General features: G+C 52.0%; 1 protein-coding gene across 2 annotated transcripts in view; it reads left to right on the forward strand.

The window, feature by feature from the left end:
• Positions 1-3670: 3670 nt before the first annotated feature.
• Positions 3671-21783, forward strand: part of TTLL6 (tubulin tyrosine ligase like 6) — a 39134-nt gene continuing 21021 nt past the window's right edge. Inside the window, exons 1-9 of one of the 2 annotated variants that reach the window (XM_045488523.1) lie at positions 3671-3904; positions 8737-8829; positions 11238-11459; positions 12780-12817; positions 13964-14082; positions 14222-14352; positions 16373-16529; positions 17256-17399; positions 17997-18082. In XM_045488523.1, coding sequence (XP_045344479.1) covers positions 8753-8829; positions 11238-11459; positions 12780-12817; positions 13964-14082; positions 14222-14352; positions 16373-16529; positions 17256-17399; positions 17997-18082 — 974 coding nt within the window. In that variant the 5' untranslated portion in view covers positions 3671-3904; positions 8737-8752. Of the gene's footprint in view, positions 3905-8736; positions 8830-11237; positions 11460-12776; positions 12818-13963; positions 14083-14221; positions 14353-16372; positions 16530-17255; positions 17400-17996; positions 18083-21783 lie in introns of those variants that run through there. The other variant, XM_045488524.1, reaches the window with a different exon arrangement.

Genomic DNA, 21783 nt, shown 5'->3' on the forward strand with positions numbered 1-21783 from the left:
ATAAAAAGCAAAGATTCTGAGTGAACATAACTGCTTGTAAGTCCCACTACATTTTTCTGGGCCTCGATTTCCTCTTCTAATTCTTTTTTTTTTTTTTTTAAGTGTATTTTATTTATTTATTTTGAGAGAGAGAGAGAGAGCAAGCAGAGGAGGGGCAGAGAAAGGGAGAGAGAGAATCCTAAGCAGGCTCTGCACTGCCAGCACAGAGCCCGACGCGGGGCTCGATCTCATGAACCATGAGATCGTGACCTGAGCCGAAACCAAGAGTCAGATGCTTAACGGACTGAGCCCCCCCCCCCCACCCCCGGGCGCCTTTCAATTTCGTCTTCTAAACACAAGAGAAATACTGGGTGGCCTGTAAGATCTCTTCTGATTGAAAAAGAACTCTGATTCTGTGACTCTCAGACCTTGCAGACTTAAAGCAAAAAAACCAAAACAGAACCAAAACCAAAACCTGGGGTATGAGAAAAAAAAAAAAAGGTCTTCTAAGAATCTTTGTTTCATTTCCACTCCCGATGCCATCATCCCTGGTACAGATACCAAGACTTACTTTGTGGTTGTGTGTGTGTGGGGGGGGGGGGGGTTTGTTTTTTATTTTGTTTGTTTTGTTCTGTTGAGAGAACGAGAGACAAAGAGTGAGCGGGGGAGGGGCAGAGAGAGAGGTGGGGGGGACACAGAATCTGGAGCAGACTCCAGGCTCTGGGCTGTCGGCACAGAGCCGGACGCGGGGCTCGAACTCACAAACTGTGAGATCATGCATGACCTGGGCCGAAGTCTGTCGCTTCACCGACTGAGCCCCCCAGGTGTCCCATACCAAGACTTCCTTTGACTGGTACACGCAGAAGCAGGACTTTCTTTGTTCCCCCATCAACTACTGAGAGGAAGAGTCCCAAACTGAGAAGGAGCCTGTGTGTCAACTGGAGAGCAAACAACATTCTGAGGGGAAACTGTCTTACTATTTAGTCAGGTGGGTGTCTTGGGAACAAAAAGCCCGTGAAAACAAATTTCACACCTGTGCCTGCAGTCTCTCCCTTGGGCACTCTTGCCTCTGAGTTTGAGTTTCGGGGGAGGGGACGCAGTCCAACTTTTCTGACGACTGAAGGAGGCTCAACACGCTGCTTCAACCTTTCACACCCAGGCCCAGAAAAACCCTCGGTGTCTGCCTCAGGGATCTTTCTGTTTGGGGTTTGCCTGGCACAAATCACGGATGCTTTCTGATTTCCTGGCCGTCCCTCCGGCCCTGGAGGGGATGCTTTGCTCTACAGTGGGGGCAGTTCTACTGTTTCACCCCCTTGTCAGCACCCCTGAAAGGACAGGGGTGCCAGACTCTGGCCTATTAGCTCCCACTGTGGCCAACCCTCTTGTAAATAACCAGTTGTCAGGGATTTTAATGGAAACCCTCTGGAAGTTGTAAATCTTTGCCACTCCCTCCCGCATCCTTTCCCTCATTTCCATCACAATATCACTCCAGAGGGACCTCAGACCAAAGCCCGAGCTTGGCAGAGTAGATTGGTGGGACACTGGGGGAAAGAAAGAGGCCGGAAGGGGGAGGGGAACAGAGCCGGGATGGTTGGTCTTAGGGAAGCATCTGCTCTTGGCCAGTTGATGACTGGTCACCTGGGCCTCCAGGGCCCTGGAGGTGGGGAGGGGCGCGATAGCCCAGGGCCACCTGGAGGGAAGGGGGACCGAGGGAAGAGGTAGAGGATAGGATGGCAGGGAGGTTTCTGGAAGAGCAGCAGATGGGCCCCTGGTTTCACCCTAGGCCCTCCAGCGTGAATTTAAGCATCACTAACCAGGCTTTCATTGTCCACTTGGGGCTAAGCCATGCCTTTGCCTCTAGGCTCCTGCCTGGGCAGATCAGCTGGTAAAGGGACAGGGTCCTGTGCGGAGGAAAACTTCCTCCAGCAACTTAGGTCAAAAGGTTAACAGTTTATTTACAGGCATATGAGAGCACTCAGTCGTGAGTAACTGCACAAACAGCTAGGCATAAAGGTTTATTATGTATCAGTTTTATAAGGGAGGGCGTTGGGGGGATGATTAGGGCTTCAAAATGGGCTTCTGATGAGACTTGTTTACACAATTTTTGGAATGTCCAAGTGTCCAGGAAGAGCCTCCCTGGGGACATAGGGGGTGTGTCAGGGAGAGGGGCAGCGGACTGTTGTAAAGCTCTGCTTTATTCAGATAAGGGACCAGAGACCAGCACGAAGTCCCAGGGACATGGATTGGACACAATGTTCCCAATGAATCTGCTAAAACCTTCATCCTCTCGGAAACTCTCCGGGACTAACTCCACATCCTCCACATCAGCGAGGATCTTGCCTCTTCCACTAGTCCTTTTGATTACGGCTTCTCTGGGAAGGGCCTGTGTCTCCTCTGTCTCCCCTCCACCGAGGGAAGAGAACTCTATCCTCAGCGTGAGAGTTAATGTTGCAGAGTCTTACCTAAGTCTTACTCCTTGGGACTGAACAGGAGTTCAGGGACTGAACAGGGACTGAACTCCTTTCCCGCAGGAGCAGCTACATTTCAGGAACATCAATTCAAGCATCTGGAAATCTGCAGAATGAAGAACAATGGATATAGGCAACAAGAAATCCCCGGCGCCATCCATAAGGGAGTTTCCTAAGAACACTGTGGTTCAGGAATTTTATTTATTTTTTTTAAAGTGCTTTTTAAAGTTTATTCATTCATGTCGAGAGAGCGCACGCGGGAGAGCAAGCGGGGGAGGGCCAGAGAGAAAGAGGGAGAGAGAGAATCCCAGGCGGGCTCCATGCTGACAGTGGAGAGCCCCATTTGGGGCTCGAACTCACCGCCCGTGAGGTCATGACCTGAGCCGACCAACTGACCCACCGCCCCCCCCCCCCCCCCGGCCCCTTCAGGAGTTTTAAATCGATCCTTTGGTCTTTCCCCAATCCTGAACGAACCCAGGTAGAAACAGCTCTACTGGCCGCCAACCCTTTGCAGGCCCGCAGGAGTCTGGGCTGACACAGGCGGAAACGGAAGGAAACCACGATCATGTGAATCCAGTCATTACTCTGATTCCCCGCCTGCCAGAGGACACTCAGAATGTCTCTGTGCGAAGCCAAGACCCCGGAGCCCTGCGCGGCCGCCTCTCTCGGCCAGGGGCTCGTTCGGTAGAGGGGCCACGACCCCCCCACTCTCTGAGATGTCATGATTCAGTAAGCCAGAGCGGTTCCTTGCAGGTTTGCGGTATCTACTCTACTGTTGGAGAAGCTAAACCCGGAGAGATGATGTCAACTGCCCATGATTACACATGCGTGAGATCTTGACTTGGGTCTCAATCCAATGCTGTCTGCGCGGCTCCCCTCTAGTCCCGGATTCGGCTATTCACCCTCCCCAGAGTGCCAGAGTACGAGACCGCCCCCCTCGGTGCACCCCACCCGCCCCCCTCCCCTCCCTCTCCCCCTCCCGGGCAGCTGGAGCTTCCGAGGCAGACAATTCGGATCCGCTCGGCCCCGAGGCTCCAGCTGCGCCTGCGCACGACGCCCCGACGCCCCGACGGCGCGGGCGGGGGAGGGCGGGGACCCGCGCAGGGCTAGCAGTGGAGCCGCCGCGAGCGCTAGGAGCGCGGCCCAAGCGTCCTCCGCGTCTCCCGGGACGACCTCGGGCGCTGGCCTCTCAGAGCAAAGGGGCGGTTAATTGGATTGGGGGGGGGGGGCACGGCCGCCTGCCGCTGGGGCCAATCGAAGACCTGGAAAGCCCTATATGCAAATATATGTGGGCTGGGCGCACCCCAAGTTAGGAGGAGCGCGGGTTGGGCTTAAGGGTTGTGGGGCAGCCAATGGGACCTTGTCTCCTTAAGTCTTTTGAGGAGGGGGCCCGAAAGTGTGGCTGCGAACGATACGCGCAGCAGAGCGGGGGCAAGACGGGGAGATAGGAATTGCGGGTAAGAGCCCCCCCAAACCCGATGCTGGCCCTAGATCGCGGCCTCCTAGTGTCTCCCACGAAAAACCTGGTTCTTCATACGCCCGAAGTCCCCCTCGGTGCCCAGTTCACCAGGGTTACTCCCTCTGTCCTACGTGGTGGCTCTCTATGGCCAACGCCACTCGCCCTCCCAGTCCCTGCTCCCCCTTGGCGCCGCAGCTCATCTCTTCCCAGCCCCGTACTGGCGTTCACCCCGGAAATACCCTCGCTCCCTTTCTCATCCTCAAGACCCCGATGCCAGGACCTTGCCCTCACTCTCTTCCTTTTCTAGCTCCATACCCCCTCCTGTCCCCGCTTCTCACCCGAACCTGGGGCACCCTCACTTCCTGCCCTGGATTTCCCAAACCCCGCCCAGGGAGCTGTCCCTTAGATACCGGAGATACCTGGGAATCGCCAAACTTTCTCTGCCTCCTCCTTCCCCATCGCTGGGCCTTTCTCCTGATCACCTTTCTTCCTTTGCCTGGAGAAACCTTCCAGAAAGACACTTCTGTTTTGGATAGCCAGCACAGCCCTCAACAAATGCCCCTACCCCTCCTTTTCAGCTCCCCCCTTTCCAGTTCCTATTTCTCACCTCCTGAGGGAGAATTCTTCTAGGCTTGAGGAATGTTCTCCTTTGGGATTTGAACCCTAGGAAAGATGTAACTCACATTTGGGAATGAGATGGGAAGGGAGCTAACCTTTACTAAGCACCGGGTATGTACCAGGCTCTTCATTCAGTAAGTTATTTAATAGATACACCAATCCTGCTGTTATATTTTCATTTTACATAGCTTTTCTTTTAAGCCAAGCCCTGCTTTAAGAGCATTATCAATGTTAACTCATTTCGTCTTTAACACCCCAAGATAGATATTATTTTCCTCATTTTCCTCATGAGGAAACTGAGGTACAAAGAAACTCAGTTTCTCACCCACAGTCACCCGCTAGGAAGTAGAGGTGGGATCTGGATCCAGCATCTGTCTTTGCTGGTGCTGCAGAGTATTGTGCAGAAAATGGCTGGGCGTGAGCCTGCCCTGAACAATGCATCTTCCCCTCAGTTTCTGGCAGAGCAAAAAATGGAATCTGAGTCAGCAAGATTCTGAGTGTTTCCAGAGAATATGGCTGGTCACTCTCAGCACTTCTTACTGGCACAGCCCTTACGCAGTTGAGTGCCCCCATCCCTCCCTTGTTAATCCACATCTTGCTAAGAACCCATTTAGTCCCTGGGCTGAAATTCCAAGGGTGGCTAGAATGAAAAGGCAAAAGTTCATAAAAAGCATCTCAATTTATTCTGCCTGCATCAAAGCTCAAAGCACTTAAAAATTGTTTTTAATGTTTATTTTTGAGAAAGAGAGAGAGCACAAGCAGGAGAGGGGCAGAGAGAGAGGGAGACACAGAATCCGAAGCAGGCTCCAGGCTCTGAGCTGTCAGCACAGAGCCTGATGTGGGGCTCGAACTCACAAACCATGAGATCATGATCTGAGCTGAAATAGGCGCTCAACTGACTCAGCCACCCAGGCGGCCTGCACTTTTCTTTTTAAAATATATATTTATCTTTGAGAGAGAGAGTGTGAGTGGGGGAAGGGCAGAGAGAGGGAGACACAGAATCCGAAGCAGGCTCCAGGCTCTCAGTTGTCAGCAAAGAGTTGGACGCGGGGCTCGAACCCACAAACCGTGAGACCATGACCTGAGCTGAACTTGGATACTTAACTGACTGCGCCACCCAGGCACCCCAAAGCACTTTTCTAGATGTGAAGTTTTTATCTTCTGGCGGTCCGGTAATCACAGAAAAGATAGGGAATAAAAGATAGGGAATGAACGTGAACCCGAAAGCAATGTAACATTGTGTGTCAATGACACTAAAAAAAAAAAAAAAAAAAAAAAAAAAAAGGGAATGAGGGAGGCGATATTACCTGGCTTCTTATGACATACAAAATCAAAGAGGCAAAGCTGAAAGCAAGATCCAGAGATCTAACCTCCCCATCTTCCCCAACCTACTTTCAACCTTTTCCAAGAGCTAGCCACTGGAAGCCTTCAGAGGGATGCTTCTGGTAGAGGAATGAGGACCCAAAGTTGTAAAAGGGAGGAGGTACGGGAAAACATCTTATTTGGGAGAAGAGAAGGTAGTCATCCGGCAGACACAGTAGGATGGCCCTTCAGTGCCATATGTAATTCTACAGACAAAGAAAAGTCCAGACTCTGAAGGTCGGGATGAAAAAACTTGGTTACAACTTTAAACATGCTCCATGATCTGTTTGTAACCACCAAATAATTCTTTTCTCCAATGTATTGACACCCGTATTAATTCCGCCTTGCCAAAGAAAGCGCTAGATATTTTCCGTGCACCTCTAGGGGGAAGAAGAGGAGTCAGCATGTATAGTCTTTCAGAAGTGGAAACGCTCCCTGCCGTGAGATTTTTCCAAATAATCTGCAATGTGTTTGCATGAAGCCATCCCAGGGCTCATTCCCTCCCCCTGGTGGCCAATGAAGGGCATTTTCATGCTGTCTAGCCAGATTTGGTCGGCTTTGCCTGGCGTGGAAGATTCTCCAAGATCAAACCCCACACTAAAATGAGAGGAAACATCACTGTTTGTAAATGGTCTTAACTGTCCTCTTTGGAAAGGTGAACTAAATGTTTCTTGCGTCATTAAGTAAAACTGAAAATGGTACTAACTCCGTTTGCTACGTTAGCGCAAGTCAGTTGCCTTAAAGGTTCTCCAAAGTGCTTAGTCTGCATTGCCTGTCCATTCACCTGGCGTAATGGAAAGATGAGCAGAGGGTTCAGTAGCCAGGGCTTTGGTCCTGGCCCTTCTGACTCGCTCTCTGGCTTTGTGCAAGTCCCCTCCTCTAGCTGGCAGGGGCATTTCCAAACTTCCAAAAAGCAAACAGTTTGAACTAGGTATTCTCATGGTCCCTCCCAGCTGTAATATTGAGGAATTCAGTAAGAGCTGAGAAAGCGTTCCAGGGGTGCCTGGGTGGCTCAGTCGGTTAAGCGGCTCTCTCTCTCTCTTTTTTTTTTTTTTTTTTAGTTATTTAATTAATTTACCTCCAAGTTAGTTAGCATATGGTGCAACAATGATTTCAGGAGTAGATTCCTTAATGCCCCTTATCCATTTAGCCCATCTCCCCTCCCACAACCTCTCCAGCAACCCTCTGTTTGTTCACCATATTTATGAGTCTCTTCTGTTTTGTCTCCCTCCCTGTTTTTATATTATTTTTGCTTCCCTTCCGTTATATTCATCTGTTTGGTATCTTAAATTCCTCATACGAGTGAAGTTCCCCTTCACCCTTTTATATTCTCCTTAGCCCCGTCCTTCGAATTTGCCGCCTCTCCTTCTCTAGTTCCACAAGACTGCGAGACTACTTTTGACACCCGAATTGTTGGGCGGGAGAGAAGGGACTGGCTGCTGGCATTGGGTAAGAGGACACTGGTAGAGTCCAGTGAGACCTGAGACTCTCTGGAGGAAGCAGCTTCTGTTCTAACTCGCAGCTGCTTGGGGGCCAGAGAGATGCCAGAAGAGGGCAGGCAAATCCAGATGTCAAGGGTGCCCGGCTTGCGGCCCGGAGAGAAATGACCTGGACGTACGAAAATGTTTCCTCTCTCTTCATGCTACTGTGAGAAAGATAACAGCACAGGCACAGCTGTTTTGTGACTCTGGTGTCACGGAGACCACAGGGACCGGACTGGGGCAGGTTGAAAAATAGCTAATGAGGGAGGCATTATTTGGCTCTGGCGGATTTCTGGCATGAAGCACTGGGGACCTACTTTTCCAAAAGCGACAGAAATCTGGATTTTTCAGAGAAATCCACATTTCCTACGTATTGGCAACTCCCTTATGTATCCGTTCTTGCTAAGTTTCACTTATTTGTTTTGAGAGCGCGCGCCTGCGCGCCTGCAGGGGAGGGGCAGAGAGAGAGAGAGAGAGAGAGAGAGGGAGAGAGAATCCCAAGCAGGCTCCGCTCTGTCAGGCTGTCAGGGCAGAGCCCGGTGCCACGGTCGAGTTCATGAACCGTGACGTCAGGACCTGAGCCGACACACCAAGAGCCGGACGCCTAACAGGCTGAGTCACCAGGCACCCCAGCAACGACTTCTATTTAAAAAAAAATTTTTTTTAACGTTTATTTATTTTTGAGACAGAGAGAGACAGAGCATGAACGGGGGAGGGGCAGAGAGAGAGGGAGACACAGAATCCGAAGCAGGCTCCAGGCTCTGAGCCATCAGCCCAGAGCCCGACGCGGGGCTCGAACTCACGGACCGCGAGATCGTGACCTGAGTTGAAGTCGGACGTTCAACCGACTGAGCCACCCGGGCGCCCCTACTTCTATTTAAAACTATAACAACTACACACTGTGGGGGGCCAAGTAAACATTTCTGCAGGTGGATTCAGCATGTGACCCCAGGCAACCCCCCCGCCCCCCCCCCCTTCCTCCCCCTGGCAAACTTTGAGCACCATATTCTCTATCAGGAACCTTTGAGAGAAGTCAGCGGGATTTAGCCTTGGGGAAGAAACAGGACGGAGAGGGCTGGGGGAAGAAGAAGCTGGGAGACCAAAGGCAAAGCAAAAATAGACACATGGGGCATCGACTGCTCTCCGCCACCTTGCACCTGACTCAAGCACCATTCGACTGGCTCTCGGGCCATAGATAGCCTAGAATACAGGGGAAAGGCAGGTGGGAACCAATGCGGTGGCGATCAGTTCCCTGAGAAGTGCAAGGGTTTGGTTCCCTGGTCCATGTGCCTGAGGCCCTCTGGGACAAGAGGAAACAGAATTTGATGTTGTTGTTGTTGTTGTTGTTGTGTTTTTCTCTTTGAGGCAGGCAGACAGCGGCAGCCATGACTTGTTCTTACCACTTGGGCAAGGACTCGAAAGACAGCAGAGACAACTCGCGACTCCAGAGGCCACGTTCAGGGTCAGTTTTGTCTCCTCGAGTTAACATTAACCTTTGGGTAAACGGAGCCACTCCTCCACGGCTTGGTAAACAGAAGCCGTTGCGGAGGGCTAGGGGAGCGGAACGGGCCGTTTATCTGAAATCAAGGGAGCAGCTCCAGGTCAATATTTCACGTACCTTGGTCCTCTTGGACTTTGCCAAGAATGTGCCTGTCCGCTGGGCAACACGGGCTCACGAGGCCCAGGTTTGGTCGGGTGGTTGTGCCGAGTACAACTCTGTCTCCCCTTTTCAGGTGTCACCATAACTGGGCTTGGGAATAAGTGACAGCCCCCCTTCGGCAAGAGAGAAACCAGGGGCAGTCCCTGGCTGACTTAATAATTCTGCCCTTCCTCTTGGCGACAGCTGTGAGCTTTCAGTGTGATGGTGGGTGTGATAATTCTCTGAAAACACTAAAGAAGTACACACATATAAGGGAGGGTTTTTTTTTAAATTTTTTAACGTTTATTTATTTTTGAGAGAGAGGGAGAGACAGAGCACGAGTGGGGGAGAGGCAGAGAGAGAGGGAGACACAGAATCGGAAGCAGGCGCCAGGCTCCGAGCCATCAGCACAGAGCCCAACGCGGGGCTCGAACCCACAAACCGCGAGATCATGACTTGAGCCGAAGTCCGACACTCAACCGACAGAGCCACCCAGGAGGGCGGCTTTATTACTGAGTTATTCATACGTAGCCTCCAAGTTAGAGCCCTCTACTCCCCAATTTTGGTGTGGGAAAGGGGCAGAGAGACACGGAAGGATGCAGTAATGTTAAAAATGTGGCGACAGGTACAAAGAATTGTCTAGAATTAGCAAGTTTGGGTACGGAGGGAAACTGATTCCCATGAGATTATGTGAGTTGGTGAGCCAGCTGTTATGGTATATTGCTGGAGGTAGGCCAAATTGTTGGGAGTCCCTCTGGGAAACAACATGGCAAGATAGATAGATAGGTAGATAGATGATAGATAGATAGATAGATAGATAGATAGATAGATAAAATAAAACTAGAAGCTAATTTCTATATTAACCTAGTAATCCTGGCTCTAGATATATACGTGTCCTTTTCTAAACTTCCTTTAATGTTATATTATGTCATTGCTAATAATATGTTATAATAAGTTATAATAAACACATTAATACATTTTTTAAAAACCAAAGCGTTTATGAGGGGAGAACAGGTGGTAGGTAGGAAGGGCATCAAAGGACAGGGGTTGCAATGGTGAGAAGGTTGGCAGGGATTTGGAGGTAAAGAGGGGAAGGGCCCCAGAAGATTGGCTTTATGGTCATAGAAATCTTGGAGGTGAAAGCGATGAATCAGTTCATTGGATCTGGGCTGTTCTGGGTCACCCCAAGCAAACTAAGCACATTCCTAAGGATTATTGAAACAAAGGCATTAAAAATCATTTGAAAACCTCGGGGCGCCTGGGTAGCTCAGTCGGTTAAGTGTCCGACTTCGGCCCAGGTCATGATCTCGCAGTTCGTGAGTTCGAGCCCTGCGTCGGGCTCTGTGCCGACAGCTCAGAGCCTGAAGGTGCTTCAGATTCTGTGTCTCCCTCTCTCTCTGCCCCTCCCCTGCTTGTGCTCTGTCTCTCTCTGTCTCCGTCTCTCTCTGTCTCCGTCTCTCTCTGTCTCCGTCTCTCTCTGTCTCCGTCTCTCTCTCTCCCAAAAATAAATAATTAAAGAAAACATTAAAAAATATTGAAATTCCCAACAAACAACGAAGAAGTCATCATGGGGATAGGAGGAGGGACAAGAACTCTGCTGGACTTCCTTAGTGATATGTTAACCGTTTGGTCTTGTTTTTACGTTGAATCGCAGGGGGCGGGAGACACTGTAGCCTTTTCTGTGGTGGGGATCTCGGAAGGGCTCCCTCTGGCCCTGAGCTTGGTATGTGCTCAGTCAGCTACAAATCGACCCTGTGCTCCACTCCCTTTGCATTCACGGTCAGGCAGCAGGTTGGGCGTGGGACGTTCAGCGTCGTGGGGAGCCAGTTAACGGACCTCCTCAGAGCGCCTCATCTACACCCACTGGGACTAACTCCTGCAGCTAGGAAGGCTTAGGCCTTGGTTCCGAGGCTGTCTCCAGGCACTCGCTCACTTTAATAAGATTGTTTACCAGGTGCCATGCATAGCATCTCAGCCTACTCCTGAAAAATCCCAGGAGGGCAAAACCAAAGCCAGGATTGGCTGAGCGAGTCCCCAAGGTCAGAGTCAGTGGCAAAAGGTGGAATCGGCTCTCTCCCCGAGCTGGCACCCACCGTGGAGGTGGGGTGGCATTTTATAAACTGCAATCTGTCCCCTGGTCTCCGAGTGGGTCTACCACCCACATGAGCAAGGGAGGGGGTCCCCCTGCAGGCGGATTCAAGTAACTGCCACTCCTTCTGCCCTCTCTCCAGGGTGGGCCGGGATTTGCCCCCAGCCTCCTCCCAGGCTGGGGAGATGCTCCAGTGCCTGCCTTTGGAGGGCGAGGAAGGGGCAGACTCAGAAGAGCAGGAGGACAGCTCCCCAGAAGAGTCGAAAGAAATCGTCACCCTGGTTTTCATGAGCGAGAACGCTGGGGTACAAGAGAGGCTTCAGAATGCCCCGCAGCAAGGCAAGAAGAAGAGGAAGAAAAAAAGGTTAGGACCAAAAGATGGGGAATGGGGGTCCGTGTTGTTGGGAGCAGAGGGGACCCGGAGGGAAGGGGGCCTTGGCCGCTAATGAGAGGGTAAAAGAGGTTGTCAAAATCACACCCCTTTCGGTTCAGATGGAAAGGATCCACTTGATGACCTGTTTCATAGAACCAAACGATGGTGTTTGTAATCTTAACCACACTTTGTCCTAATCTTCATTCTATTTGTTGTTTAGCATGCTTTTTTTTTTTTTTTAATTGTGCGGAGGGAGACAGTTTCCTTGTTTTAAGGAAGTGCTTATTGCCTTGGGAACTTAGTACATTTAAAGAAAATTTTAAGGTGAATTTATTTTTGAGAGAGAGGGAGAGACAGAGCACGAGTGGGAGAGAGGCAGAGACAGAGGGAGACACAGAATCGGAAGCAGGCTCCAGGCTCTGAGGTGTCGGGGCTCGAACCCACAAACCGCGAGATCACGACCTGAGCTGAAGTCGGACACTTAACCGACTGAGCCCCTCGGGTGCCCCAGTACATTTTAAAAATAACAAGACTGATGCCGATTTCTGGGATCCGACTGTGGCTTCTGTGTTCTAGTTCCCATTTATTTTATATTTATTTATTTATTTTTTAATGTTTATTTATTTTTGAGACAGAGAGAGACAGAGCATGAATGGGGGAGGGTCAGAGAGAGGGAGACACAGAATCTGAAACGGGCTCCAGGCTCTGAGCTGTCAGCACAGAGCCCGACGCGGGGCTCGAACTCACGGACCGCGAGATCGTGACCTGAGCCGAAGTCGGCCGCTTAACCGACTGAGCCACCCAGGCGCCCCTCTAGTTCCCATTTAATATTCTGTCACGCTTCGCCTCTTTTGGGGAAAATGGATCAGTCCTCAGACTCACTGATGTGTGACAGCTTGTCCACTTTCTAACTCACAACTTCCGTTAGTGGGGGCGGGGGGAGGGGGGGAGGCAAGAGGTGGGCGACCATGAAGTAATTTGGCCGAAAAGATTTTTACTTCCTGCTCCTGATGGGCCGCTGGAGTCAAAGGATTGAGGAGGCAAGGTTCATAGGAAGCCAAAGCAGAATTCGTTACAACCACAATGCAGAATTTCAACCTCGTGGGCTGAGTAATGGTAGCGCCCGTGTTTTTTCTGCCTCTCTGCAATCCTTTGGATTCGTGTCTTCAGTAGGGGTGTAGTCAAACCAGGCTGGGTGCGACTGAGTAGGCTTGGACCCGCCTGGGGTGGGATGCTTCTGGGTGCGGCCACGTGTTCTGGCAAGTGCGTCTGTCTCTGTCTTGCTGCTTTCCTTCTTCTCTTTTCCAGATGATTGGTGATCAATCTCTCCACCTGCCGATACGAGAGCGGTGAGCGCCTGCATTCGAGGGATCCACCATGGGGACCCAGTGGATTGCCCCCAAAGGGTTGGGAAGGGTCGCTTGTATCTTCTTGGGGGTGAAAAGGGGGTGTCTCCAAATCCTCACGTTTCCTTCACCCAGCTCAATTAACTATTCGAGAAAGGGAATCTCACTCCAAGAAAACGTGGGTTTTGACCATGGTGGTGCCATACTTCAGTTCTCTGTAGTTCTCATGTCGGGTTCTTTGGGAATCTGTAGAAAAGGCAGGGGTTGGTCCTTGTTAGAGCAGAAGTTAGAGACTGGCAGCCTACAGACCCACGTTGGACTATAGAGAAGTGTTGTTGTCATTATATAATTCCGAGTTTGAATAAGTTTTAGCCTGGTCCTGCCTTTCCTGGTCACTTGCAGGCATTTCTTCCTTTCCAGGCCTTTTTTTTTGTGTGTGTTTGTGTTGGCGTGAGCTCCCAGTTCCAAATGCTAACAGGGACAGAGAAAGAAGGATGTGATAGCAAAAAGTGTGGTTTTTTTTTTTTTTTAATGTTTTATTTATTTTTGGGAGAGCGTGCACCCGCAGGGGAGGGGCAGAGAGAGAGGCGGACAGAGGATCCGAAGCGGGCTCCGAGCTGACGGCAGAGAGCCCGATGTGGGGTTCGAGCTCACGAGCCACGAGATCATGACCCTGGCTGAAGTCAGACGCTCAACCGACGGAACCGCCCGGGGGCCCCAGCCTATATGTGGTTTTGAAATGCACTGTATACTTTTTTTTCTGTTAGCTTCCTACTTAAGCTTGACTCTGGCTAATGTTAAGGATTAGTTTACATTCCCTGAACACAGAGTGCTTAGTGTTTGGAGGAAAGCCAGAAGCCTACTTCCTGGCAAGGGAAAGCCAGGGCAGGTAAAACATTCTTCCCAGATAACCTTCTGTGGGGTTCACCGGGTATAGGCTGTATTCCTCAGTAGATCTCCCTGTTTCTTTCTTGGCAAAGGTATGTCCAGACCAGGCAAGGTGGCTTCCAGTTCCAACGAGCTGAGGTGTCTCTCTTCAGCACATGGTCTGACATGGTCTGAGACCACCTAGAAACATAACCTCCCCACCCCATGCTCCTTCCCCACTTCCGGGGCTAACAGGCCTTTCTTTCTCCAACTCCATGGCAGTGCGTAGGGCTGCCCAGCGGTATGGCCTTCGAGAGGGAGGGGAAACCAATGACTGGACTCTCTACTGGACAGACTACTCAGTGTCGCTGGAGAGGGTGATGGAAATGAAAAGTTACCAGGTATCTGGGGGCAGAGCTGGTCCTCAGTATAAGTGTGGCATCTCTCCAGCGGGCTCCCACTTTTAGGACCGTCCACCAAGGGGATCTCATGGGTTCTCCCGTGGCCCCCATTATTCATGAATTCTGGCTTCCTTCACAGAAAATAAATCACTTCCCTGGGATGAGTGAAATCTGCCGAAAGGACTTGCTGGCCAGAAATATGAGCCGCATGTTAAAGATGTTCCCTAAGGATTTCCTCTTCTTCCCTAGGACCTGGTGTCTTCCTGCTGAGTAAGTGCCCACCTGTGCACCCTTCTCCACCCTCCACCCCCAATTTACGTTTCCGTCTTGCTCTTGATTCCCTGGTGCCACTGTCCCTTCCCAAAGGATCCCCCTTCTATCGCTCTCCTTTTCAGGAAGAGAAGGGATAAAGGGTGTGTCCAAGGTTGAGAAAACACAAAGCTCTGCTATAAAAAATTAGACGACATCTCGGGGCTGGGTGCCTTGGAGCTTGTGCCTGTAGTTGGGATGAGAATGCGTTCTGACCCTGAACGCTGTTGATTTTGAACTTGTTCCAACCTTTTAAGTGTGCGGTTTCTGGATTTTGAAGGACCATGAACACTTCTGGAGGGAGTGAGATCATGGTTAGTGCCCAGGTTGGGAGCAGGGAGGGACACCTGACCTCTGTCCCACGGCAGGACTGTGGATGGCAGGCAGCCTTTCCCCATCCCCCACCTCACTTTCTCCATCTTGAAACTGGGCATCCATTCTCGGTACACAAATTGCTCTGGACCACACCGCCAAGGAACAGAAGAAATGTGAGATGACATAAATGTGACCTGGGTACAATCTGGTCTTTGGGATGAGGTGGACGGGGCAGAGAAGCGTTGCCATTGGAATTAAATTCACACAGCAAGAATCCTACTCTGTCCTCTGTACCCAGTGCTTTTCCTTTTTTTTTTTTTTAACGTTTGTTTACTTTTTTTTTTTTTTTTTTTAATTTTTTTTTTTTCAACGTTTATTTATTTTTGGGACAGAGAGAGACAGAGCATGAACGGGGGAGGGGCAGAGAGAGAGAGGGAGACACAGAATCGGAAACAGGCTCCAGGCTCTGAGCCATCAGCCCAGAGCCTGACGCGGGGCTCGAACTCACGGACCGCGAGATCGTGACCTGGCTGAAGTCGGACGCTTAACCGACTGCGCCACCCAGGCGCCCCTCGTTTGTTTACTTTTGAGAGAGAGAGAGAGAGAGAGCATGAGCAGGGGAGGGGCAGAGAGAGAGAGGGAGACAGAGATCCCAAGTGGGCTCGGCACCGAGAACGGAGAGCCTGAATGCAGGGCTCGAACTCACGAACCGTGAGATCATGACCTGAACTGAAGTCGGACGCTTAACCCACTGAGCCACCCCGGCACCCTCCCAGTGCTTTTCCAAACCAGGAGCTCCAGGATTCCCAGACTTCCTCAGCTTGTCTGGAACAACTTTCGGGACTTAGTAACAACTCAGAAGGAAACGCGTTTGCCTTTAAGCCACCGGGCACATCCAGATTTCATGGCCCCTAAGGAACTTGGCAGTCGAGTGACTTCTCTAGTGGTCACAATGCAAATGAGTTAAAATGCAAAACAAGTGTAGCAGGACTGAGATCTGTAATGCATCACATTGGCTTCTTTCTTCCGGATACGCTTTCTTCAGAGCGGAGAACACCGTTTGCACCTTGATGCTCTGGCTGGAGGAGAGGTGTTATCCGGGAAGAGCTGGGACCTAGAGTAGGGAGGGAGACGGGTTGATCCGAGGTCACAACACTTGTCAGGGCTTGAGCCAGATGCAGAACGCCACATCTGTCTGCAGACCCTCAAGGCCAAAACACTCGGGTCCCAGCTCCCTTCGTGGGGCATGCAGTCTGTGTTAACGCCTTGCATGCCTTCTGTCATGTGATCAACCACCGTACAAGCCAGGTGTCGTTACCCCACGGTGTAGGTGATGGGAGTAAGGCTTAAAGAGGTCAAGTCCTTGCGAAGGGTTACACAGCCGTGAGCGGTGTCGCCTGGGTTTAAATCCCGGCCCAAGTTCCCCCCAAAGCCCACCCTCCCTCCACCGTGCGCGCGTGTGCACGGCCGTCTCTCCTATTGCCAGATCTCCTAGCGTGTATCTATTAGCTCGAGGGCTTTTTCCCATTAGAGAGCTTTAGTGTTTCTGTTTTGGTTTGGTTTTTGATGTTTTTTTTTTTTTTTTTTTGTTAATAAAGGGCTAGGCTTTCTTTGCACTGCTCCCCCGCTAAAGGCGTATTTCATTCCCTTTCTGCCGCTCTGGTAGCTGGGGAGATTTGCAGAACTACAGCAGGTCAAGAAAAAATAAGACGTACATTTGTAAGCCGGATTCGGGCTGCCAAGGGAGAGGTATATTCATCACCCGGACGGTGAAAGATATCAAGCCAGGCGAGGATATGATCTGTCAACTCTATATTTCAAAGGTACTTCTTCCTTGGGATTATTTATTTCTTGCTACAGCAACCTCATGCTCTAGCTTCACTGGACTGTGGGAAATGAGGGGACGGGGGCTGGCGATGGGGGCCGAGCCGAGTCGTGTCTTCTGCCCTGGAGGTTGTCAGAGCAGGCCTTCGGACCAGGGATGTGATGTGTGCCTGGGCAAGCGTCTCTCACCCTTGTGCCCCTGTAGCTGGTCTAGCCTTACTAGGCTGGCCCTTGTCCTCCAACCGATGGCAGCTGGAGGGCACCTTTGGTCTGTGGGTGCCCTGCTTCACTTGGGAGAGGGGAATCGTCCTGGAGAGATCATGGTGACCGGCTTTACTCCGTGGCTGGAGGTCAGAGGTCACAGTGGTATAGCCCACCGCAGGGAGGGAGCCCTCTGGGAGCGGGCGCGGATTGGGAAGGCCCGGCCAGCCCTGCAGGAAGCACTCTTGCACAAGTGACATTGGTGACAGCATGTCCCTCATCACAGGACTTTATAATGGCACTTTGTTTGGTTGCCTGGAGATCTCCGGGAGGTGGTGGGTTGTGCTGTAGAAAACGGAGGCACAGCGTGGTTTAGTGACTTCCACAGGGCGAGTCCCCCCCTCCCCCCCCCCCGGTCCTCCTCCCCAACCCGGGCCAAGCCTGCACTCCGTAGTGCCTGGCGATGATCTTCAAGTCTGCATCTCTCCTCTGAAGCCTGTGTGACTCCTGTTCCCTCCTCACAGCCCTTTATCATTGATGGGTTCAAATTTGACCTGCGGATTTATGTGCTGATGACGTCCTGTGACCCCCTCCGGATTTTTGCATACAACGAAGGGCTAGCGCGCTTCGCCACCACCTCCTACTCCCACCCCTGCGCAGACAACCTGGTGAGCTCAGGGGACGTGCCTCCTCCCCCGCTCCTCCTTAGGGGGACGAAAAGCCCCCAGTTAAACCCACGTCCTCAAGACGCTGTGGCTACGGGCTGTCATTTGTTGAACACTTACTACGTGCCGGGTTGCCTCCGTCCCTTCACTTGGCCCTGTTAGGAGCCCTCGGAAATAGGGATTATCATCTCTCCATTTCACAAACGCGGAAATGAAAACTCAGGGTGTAAGGGACTTGGCGGAGGTCGCAGAACGAGGAAGAGGGGAGGCTGGGACCTGTGGCCAGAGCTGCCCTGCTTCAAAGCTAGCGCTCCAGATCTGCGGGAGAGCCTCTGCCCACACCTTCAGACCCCCCCCCCCCACCCCAGGACTCCTGAAATGTCCCTCAGGCAGTGAACCACCCAAACGCAGGAGGGGTTGGACTCTCTTCTGCCCTAGGCTGCGGGATGACACTTGACTTCCTCTGTTTTGCCACTTGAGGCAAGCCCAAGGCCTCCCCTGTCTCTTCTTTAAGACCTAGGGGCCCCGGGAGGGCAAGGAGAGGAAGTGGGAGACCCCACAGAGTTGCGTCTGTCTCTCTCTCTCTCTCTCTCTCCCCAGGATGACATCTGCATGCACCTGACTAATTATTCCATCAACAAGCACAGCTCCAATTTCGTTCGAGATGCTCAGGCCGGAAGCAAGAGGTAAGGAAGCCCCTTCACTTGTCTCGTCTTGCCCCACCAGGCTCGGAGCCACGGTCTGCGATTCTACCCAAACCCCGTCAGTCCCCCCTGGTGGTTCCATTTTGGGTCACATGGTCTCAGAAACTATTTCTTGGCCTCCGTAGTCTCTGCCCTCTGGCTGTTAATCATTAAAAGCAGGCTACCTCGTAAACCCTAGGAGGTTGGGAGGAGGAGAGAGAAACGCGTACTGTTTCCCCAGCAGGATACACACACACACACACACACACACACACACACGCACGCATGTATGCACGCGTGCACGCCAAAACATACGCCTGGTACGTTGGGCCCTTCTGAGATTTCCAAACCAATAGATATTTATCGATCGCTGGTCTGCCACGCTAGAAGGACAGGTCAGGCAGATGTTCCTTGGGCCTGTGGTTTCCTGGGGTGTTGTTCCAACAGAGATTCTCCGATGATAAGTCACGATGTGTGTGGCATGTGTTGACATGACTGTGGCTGGCCGGCTTTGAGAACCCCCCCCCCTCCGCCCCACCTCCCAGGAGCGGGGAAATGAGAGGAATGCCTGAGTATCTTCCCAGTTACTACATTCATGTGATCGGCTAATCCTGTCTCATTGGAGTTTTATTTTTTTTTCTTTTCTTTTTTTTTTTTTTCAACGTTTATTTATTTTTGGGACAGAGAGAGACAGAGCATGAACGGGGGAGGGGCAGAGAGAGAAGAAGACACAGAATCGGAAACAGGCTCCAGGCTCTGAGCCATCAGCCCAGAGCCTGACGTGGGGCTCGAACTCACGGACCGCGAGATCGTGACCTGGCTGAAGTCGGACGCTTAACCGACTGCGCCACCCAGGCGCCCCTCATTGGAGTTTTAGGAGAAAGGGGGAGCTGAAGGAAGGGAGCCTGCCAGGCACCAGGGGAAGGGAGAGTGGTGCCTCCTGTGTGGTGGGGGCCGTGCCAAGCAGGGAGGGGGGCTTTGTTTACAGTTTTCCCCCCACGCATCTTCAGAGCACTACGACAGAGGCGTTATAATCTGCCCTTTGTAGGTGGAGAACTATGAGTTAGGTACTATGTCCATTTTACAGACAAGGAAACTGAGGTCTCTGAGAGGTTAAGCTGCCCGAGGCCCCACAACTGTCAGTGCTAGAGCAGGATGAGAAGGTCGGTCTGCCAGATTCCAAGGCGCGTGCTCTGCCCCCTGCCTGAGGCTTCCGAGGGCTGATAAACACGCAATCTGTTTGGCTTTGGACCCTCAGGGAGGCACGTGAGATTTCACAACTCCCTTGGTGGCAGAGTTCCAAAAAGCAAACGGAAAATCACTAGCTGAAGCCTGCTCGAAGGGGAGGCCTCCCCTGTTTCCGAGGGCCCCCCCCCCCCACCTTGACCGTGGACACCAGCTCAGCCTTGGGCGCCCTTGCAGGTTGAGTGACGGTGCTCAGAGAGGCCTGGCTTTCAGTCCTGGCTCTGTCTCGCCAGCTCAGTCAGCGTGGGCAGCGATCTTTGAGCCTCGGCTTCGTGGTGCGTAAGATGTGGGCAGGGAGATGCCCTGCCCACCTCCCACAGTTACCCCCATGAGACTCAAATGACCTGTGGGACAGTGCTCAGGGTCACCGTGACTTTCCCTAAGGGCCCTCATTTCCCTCCTCTTATGAGAAGGCAATAGGCTTTGCACCCTCGGGCCATGACGGAGGGGTGGCAGGGGGTGCCGGGACTAAGGGGAGAGTGTGTGGTATGGTTCTGCCACCTTGCACCCCCCTTCCTCCTTCCTCCTCTGTTTCCTCAACTCTCTTTCTCCCCAGGCCAGGCCTCGCCCCTCGGCTCCGCTCCCCCGCCCTCCCCCCTGCCCTCTCTCCCTGAGTTCCGGGCTCATCCCTCCCCAGAGCACCTGCACATGTCCTGTTGCCTACGACTCAGCATTTCCTCACCCCTCGCTCCCACCCCAGCGTTCCAGAATGGTTCCCCTGCCCAGCTTCCCCATCTCTCCTTCCTGACCTGCAGGATTAGGGAGCTTGGTGTCCTTGAATCCCGAAGATTCCTCCTTCAGAGGTCCCTGTGTCCCTTCCTTTCTACCAGACCCAGACCTCAGACCCAAGGGCTGCTCGGCCCCCTGGCTCTTCACCCTAAATCCAGACTTTGACTTCTCTGTACCTCCATTTTCTCATCTCTAAGATAATTTAGTAATCAGGGCGCCTGGGTGGCTCAGTCGATTGAGCGTCCGACTTCGGCTCAGGGCATGATCTCCACGTTCACGGGTTCGAGCCCCACATCAGGCTCTGGGCAGACGGCTCAGAGCCTGGAGCCTGCTTCCGATTCTGTGTCTCCCCCTCTCTCTCTCTCTGCCCCTCCCCAGCTCGCACTCTGTCTCTCTCGGTCTCAAAAATAAATACACGTTAAAAAAAAATAAAAAATAGGGGCGCCTGGGTGGCTCAGTCGGTTAAGCGGCTGACTTCAGCTCAGGTCATGATCTCGCAGTCCGTGGGTTTGAGCCCCGCGTCGGGCTCTGTGCTGACGGCTCAGAGCCTGGAGCCTGTTTCCGATTCTGTGTCTCCCTCTTTCTCTGACCCTCCCCTGTTCATGCTCTCTCTCTCTCTCTGTCTCAAAAATAAATACACGTTAAAAAAAAAAAAATTAACAAATAAATAAATAAACAATAAAACGACATAGAAACTACGAATACTGGCTGGCCAGCCTCAGGTATGCTGTCAAGGACCTATTGAGATGACGTATGTGAATAAACTTCAAAAACAGTAACCCCCACGCAGGTGGGTGCTGTTATTCTGTATTCTGTATACAGTACTCCCCCTTATCTGTGGTTTCCCTTCCCGCGGTTTCAGTGACCCGCGGTTAACTGTGGCCCCGGGAGCAGATGATCCTCCTGATGGAGGATGGTCAGCCTAATGTTGCGTCACAACGTCCGCGTCACTCACCTCATGTGTCTCATCGGGGTAGGCATCGTATCTCACATCAGCTTCGTAAGCCGGGTGAGCGCAGGAAGGTGTTTCGAGAGCGTGCGGGAGAGACCGCAGTCACACAACTTTTATTATGGTATATTGTTATCATCGTTCTCTTTTTTTTTTTTTTTTTTTTAATTTTTTTTTTCAACGTTTATTTATTTTTGGGACAGAGAGAGACAGAGCATGAACGGGGGAGGGGCAGAGAGAGAGGGAGACACAGAATCGGAAACAGGCTCCAGGCTCTGAGCCATCAGCCCCAGAGCCCGACGCGGGGCTCGAACTCACGGACCACGAGATCGTGACCTGGCTGAAGTCGGACGCTTAACCGACTGCGCCACCCAGGCGCCCCATCATCGTTCTCTTTTATTTTTCCTTGTTGTTGTTCATCTCTCACTGTGCCTAATTTAGAAACTAAGCCTCATCACGGATGCGTCTGCAGAGGGGAGAATATAGTACCTGCAGGGTCTGGTGCTCTCCACGGGTTCAGGCATCCCCTGGGGGTCTGGGAATGTATCCCCTGTGGATGACGGGGTGGCGGGGGAGGGGGGGGACTTCTCTACTCATTACTGGAAAATGGTAGAGCCAGAGTAAAATTCCCGTGTCTACTCTGAACCCTTAGGCCATGGTCTGTGCTATTCGCTCCACGGGGTTCTACCAGGACGCTCTTTGGCTCATATTCCGTAGATGGGCCTTGCTCGTTCCCACTTCTCCATCTTTGCTCAGCTCCAACCAAAACCATGGGCGAACA

Source organism: Leopardus geoffroyi, chromosome E1, assembly GCF_018350155.1.
Source record: "Leopardus geoffroyi isolate Oge1 chromosome E1, O.geoffroyi_Oge1_pat1.0, whole genome shotgun sequence".
In the NCBI taxonomy this organism is placed as follows: domain Eukaryota; kingdom Metazoa; phylum Chordata; class Mammalia; order Carnivora; family Felidae; genus Leopardus; species Leopardus geoffroyi.